This window comes from Gossypium arboreum, chromosome 12 (genome assembly GCF_025698485.1).
Source record: "Gossypium arboreum isolate Shixiya-1 chromosome 12, ASM2569848v2, whole genome shotgun sequence".
Taxonomy (NCBI): domain Eukaryota; kingdom Viridiplantae; phylum Streptophyta; class Magnoliopsida; order Malvales; family Malvaceae; genus Gossypium; species Gossypium arboreum.
The window spans coordinates 92,904,064-92,907,974 of record NC_069081.1 but is presented as its reverse complement, the minus strand read 5'-3'; the positions used below and the strand labels follow the sequence as shown (position 1 = coordinate 92,907,974).

General features: G+C 33.3%; 1 protein-coding gene across 1 annotated transcript; it reads right to left on the bottom strand.

Annotated features, from left to right (window-relative positions):
* Positions 1-504: 504 nt before the first annotated feature.
* On the bottom strand, positions 505-2,748 carry LOC108459922 (B3 domain-containing transcription factor NGA1-like). Its single transcript, XM_017759321.2, has one exon. The coding sequence runs from the start codon at positions 1,905-1,907 to the stop codon at positions 795-797; it is 1,113 nt and encodes a 370-aa protein (XP_017614810.2). The 5' UTR covers positions 1,908-2,748; the 3' UTR covers positions 505-794.
* Positions 2,749-3,911: the final 1,163 nt, after the last annotated feature.

The following is a 3,911-nucleotide window of genomic DNA, read 5'->3' as shown; positions in this document are numbered from 1 at the left end:
TAGTCAACCTATTATTGTCTGTTTTTAGTTAAAACCAAATTAATATAGTTACAATTAATATTTCATGCTTATATATGAATAGGGATTAATCTTCATAAACAATAATACTGATAAAAATAAATACCTTAATTATAAAAAAACACCAGTTACCAAGAAATTATGAGGTGATATGATATGTAGGTTCAAATTATAAGAATACAGATAATACCTTTTTCACAGTGCTACAACTTTCTTGTTGCATTACCTGCAAGCCTGCAGCTTAGTTGTTCTGCAGCAACAAAGTCAAGAATCTCTCTCTATATATAAACCTAACATGGAGAAATGAAAAAGAGAGAAAAAAGCAAACAAATATCCTTTTTTTAGACTATAGATTCATCAGCTACCCATGCATAACAGCACAAGTAAATGCTGTCAGTCAGGAAAGAGAGAAGCAAAGAGAGTGACAGAATATATATATATATGTATATATATATACACGTATAGAAGCAGACAGGGGAAAAACCATAGATGCAATTTTTTGTATATATATAAAATATATAATAATATACACAATTTTCAACTCTTCATATATTGCACCTTGTTTAATCTTTAGCATTTCACAGATCCCAAACCTTAACTAACTAATGTACTGAAATAATAAATAAAATTAAAAAAAAAAGCTTCATATTGATGAAATGAAATCTTATCTTTCGACCCTTTTTTCTAAATCCAGTGCCTGTCGTGATTTTAAGACAAGACAGGAAAAATAAAGGGAGGGGGGGAATGGAACCGTACTGTGATTTTATCTTCATTCATCAGAGCTCCAAATCAATGGACAAGGATGATTTTCCCTTGTTTGAATATTCAGCTTGTGTATTGGACAGTGGGATAGATGAGGAAGATTCATCTTGTGTCGGATTTGGACAGTCCATGTTCACACCAAACAACCTTAGCCTTTTAGCTGATGTTTTGTTATTGTTAGCTTCAATAACTGGTACTGAATCAATCACCATTGGCTCTCCTTGTAATGCCCCAATTTGATAATACTGTGACATATTGCTGTAAGTAATTGCCTGCTGCTGGTGCTGGTGTTGGAAGTGATGCTGATGGCGGTGATTGTAAGGGTAAATGCTGTAATTCAACCGATGTAAAGGTTGATAATTTCGTGAAATACATATGGGTTCCCACCGGACCGGTTGAAGGAAGTTGAACTGATTTCGGAGCTGAATATGTGCGAACGGTGACGGATCGAGCGCATTAGGCCGGAGTTTCCAATCGATGTACAACCGGGCTTTAACCGACTCCCCGACTCCGCGTTGAAACGATACCGTATCGCCGGCGACGAGCTTTTTTTCCTTTACGAAACGGCTCCAACCTTTAGTCATCACATAACTCTGGCTACTATTCCAATACGAGTACCGGAACCGCCATGTCTTGCCGTTCCGATCTTCGAAATTCAATAGTAACCCTTTTTCGATCGAAGAAGAGTCGAGTGGGAAGTACTTCTCGGCATGTTGCTTTGGTATAACAAGACGGTTGAGCTTGCCAACATCGCTCGGTGTTACGACTTTGTCGAACATGTGTTCTTTTTCAACAGACTCATAACAGCTTTCTTCATGATCATTATTCTTGTGGTTTCCAAGGGACAAATCCATCACCAAGTCTTGTTTCTTGTCAAAATCAAAACCAGACTGCTGTTGGGTTTTGTTATGATCTTGTCGAGAATCAAAGGTTCCAAGCGACAAATGAACAGCAGCAGCAGCAGCATCTTTGTACTTTGAAGAAACAGAAGATGAAGAAGGGGATGAAAATGGGAAGTTATTGCTTGAAATTTCTCTTATCATCACCACTTCTTCATCATCTTCCTCTTGATCTTCATTGTTACAATAATACCCTTTTTCTTCTTCTTCTTCCACAAAGTTCATCATAATTTAAATGAAAAAAAGAAACCCACAAAATAAAGTTGGTTCCTAAAGGAAATATATAATTTAAAACTAAAAAACAAGAAACTGACCTGCAAAAAAAAAAAAAAAACTGGTTTCTTCACTGAAAACCCTAAGCAAGACAAATTAAGGGCATGGAAGAATCAACAAGAACAGGTTGTTTCTAGATTTATTTTTTGGTTTTTGACATAGCATTTGGCTTACAAACCAAGCAAAAGAACCCCCATTTTTTTTTGTGCCAATTTGCATTAGGTTGAAGCCTATAATTCTTTGCTTTTTTTAGGTTCCTAAAGAGAGAGAGAGAGATAAGGTAAATGCTTCAACGTAGGGGACCCATGAATGATCTGGTTTTTTTTTTTTTTTTTTACTCATGTGAGAGCTTGTCCTTTTTTTCATAATTTTTTTTGGTTTTGTTTTTTTAAATCACTCTATAATCATCTCCTCTAAGACCTCTCAGAATCAGTCTTTTGTACCACAAAAGTCATTGCTGATTTTCCCCCATTCCTATATATTACTGCAGCTGCTGTTGTTGTTTGGTTACTTTGATTTTATTGGTTATAGGGGAAGAAGCTAGTGGAGGAAGAAAAGGAGAGACTGAGTTAGGTTCCGAGTTTTGACTTTGGGTTGCATTGATTGTGTGCTGTTGTTGGCTATTGCTGTTGGTCCTGTCAATGGAGGATAAAAAAAAGTGATGGAGAGATTGAAACCAAACCGACCTTCCTGCAGTTTCTTACTCTAACTAGTGGACATTGTCAAACTAAAACAAAAAGAAAAGATTCCTCTATCATGCAAAGCTAACCCCAAGTTAGTGTAGTTGAAGTTCATCTACCCTTTTTCAAGCCCCTCAACTTTTTTTTTACTCCTATAAATAAATATATATACACGATGAATTACAATGTAAAATTAAATTAATATAAACTACAAAGGATAAAAATTTGGACAAAATTCACATATGATATATGCACATAATGAGACAAAAACTTATATATTATAATTATGCATGGTGAAATTTGAATTTAAATCTTAAAGATTAGAAAATGATTGAATGAAACACTGATGTTATGTATCCCTTTTCCAATAGTTTTATGCCATATCAGTATTTTCATCCTGAAAAAAAAAAGTAAATCCAAATTAAAATCCTTATATTCAGGATGAAGTTAGTTACGTAACATAAAAATACTGAAAAATGATAATATCTCTTTTTTATATAATCCTTTTTCCTTAAAGATGAAGGGTCTCGAGCTTTCAACTTTTCAACTCGAATTGGATTGGATTGATTTTGGATAATGTCAATTTAAAGTCAATTCATGTTAATAAAGTATTGCTAAAAATTCTCAAAATTGTGCTTTTAAAATGTCCAACAGTTTTGGTCAAAAGATGCAAACCAAATATGACAAGTTACATTGGTCTACCAAATGTAATCTAAGTTGCAATTGGAGCTGCATCTACCTCATGTAATCGAAACTAATAGATTTGTGTAATTCGGAGTTTGGTTATTTTGATTTTAGGCCATTTCAGGTTACTTGTTTAAATCATTTTGGATTTCAATCATTTAGAGCTCAAGTTATTTCTAATTTCAGTCATTTTCATGTTTGGGTTTGGTGGACTAAAATTGTTCGACTTTTTATATTAGGTTGAACTGAAATACAAGATAATCAAATACAATTTTCAAGCTTGGATCAAAATTGAAATGTCCAATTTTAACCTTTTCTAGCTCATTCTATATTACTACTATTATTTATACTATATTTAAAGGGCTTATTGAGTTGATATCGCCCTCCAATCAAGTTTCAACTCAGTTGAGTAGTTACTAAAAACCTTTCTTTTTACAAAATAATAAACATCATCGTGAGGATATTTTTGTCATTTCAAATCATGCGAAATCTAAAAAAAATGCTTTTGATGAGATTCAAAATACTATAATTTTCAATATTCTTACCATTTCAACTAAACTTCATTTAATCGTTAAATCAATTTTTAATAAATATG

What these genes read in the sequence shown, in the direction of transcription:
- LOC108459922 (XM_017759321.2), bottom strand. Translation starts at nt 1,907, where the DNA reads ATGATGAACTTTGTGGAAGAAGAAGAAGAAAAAGGGTATTATTGTAAC.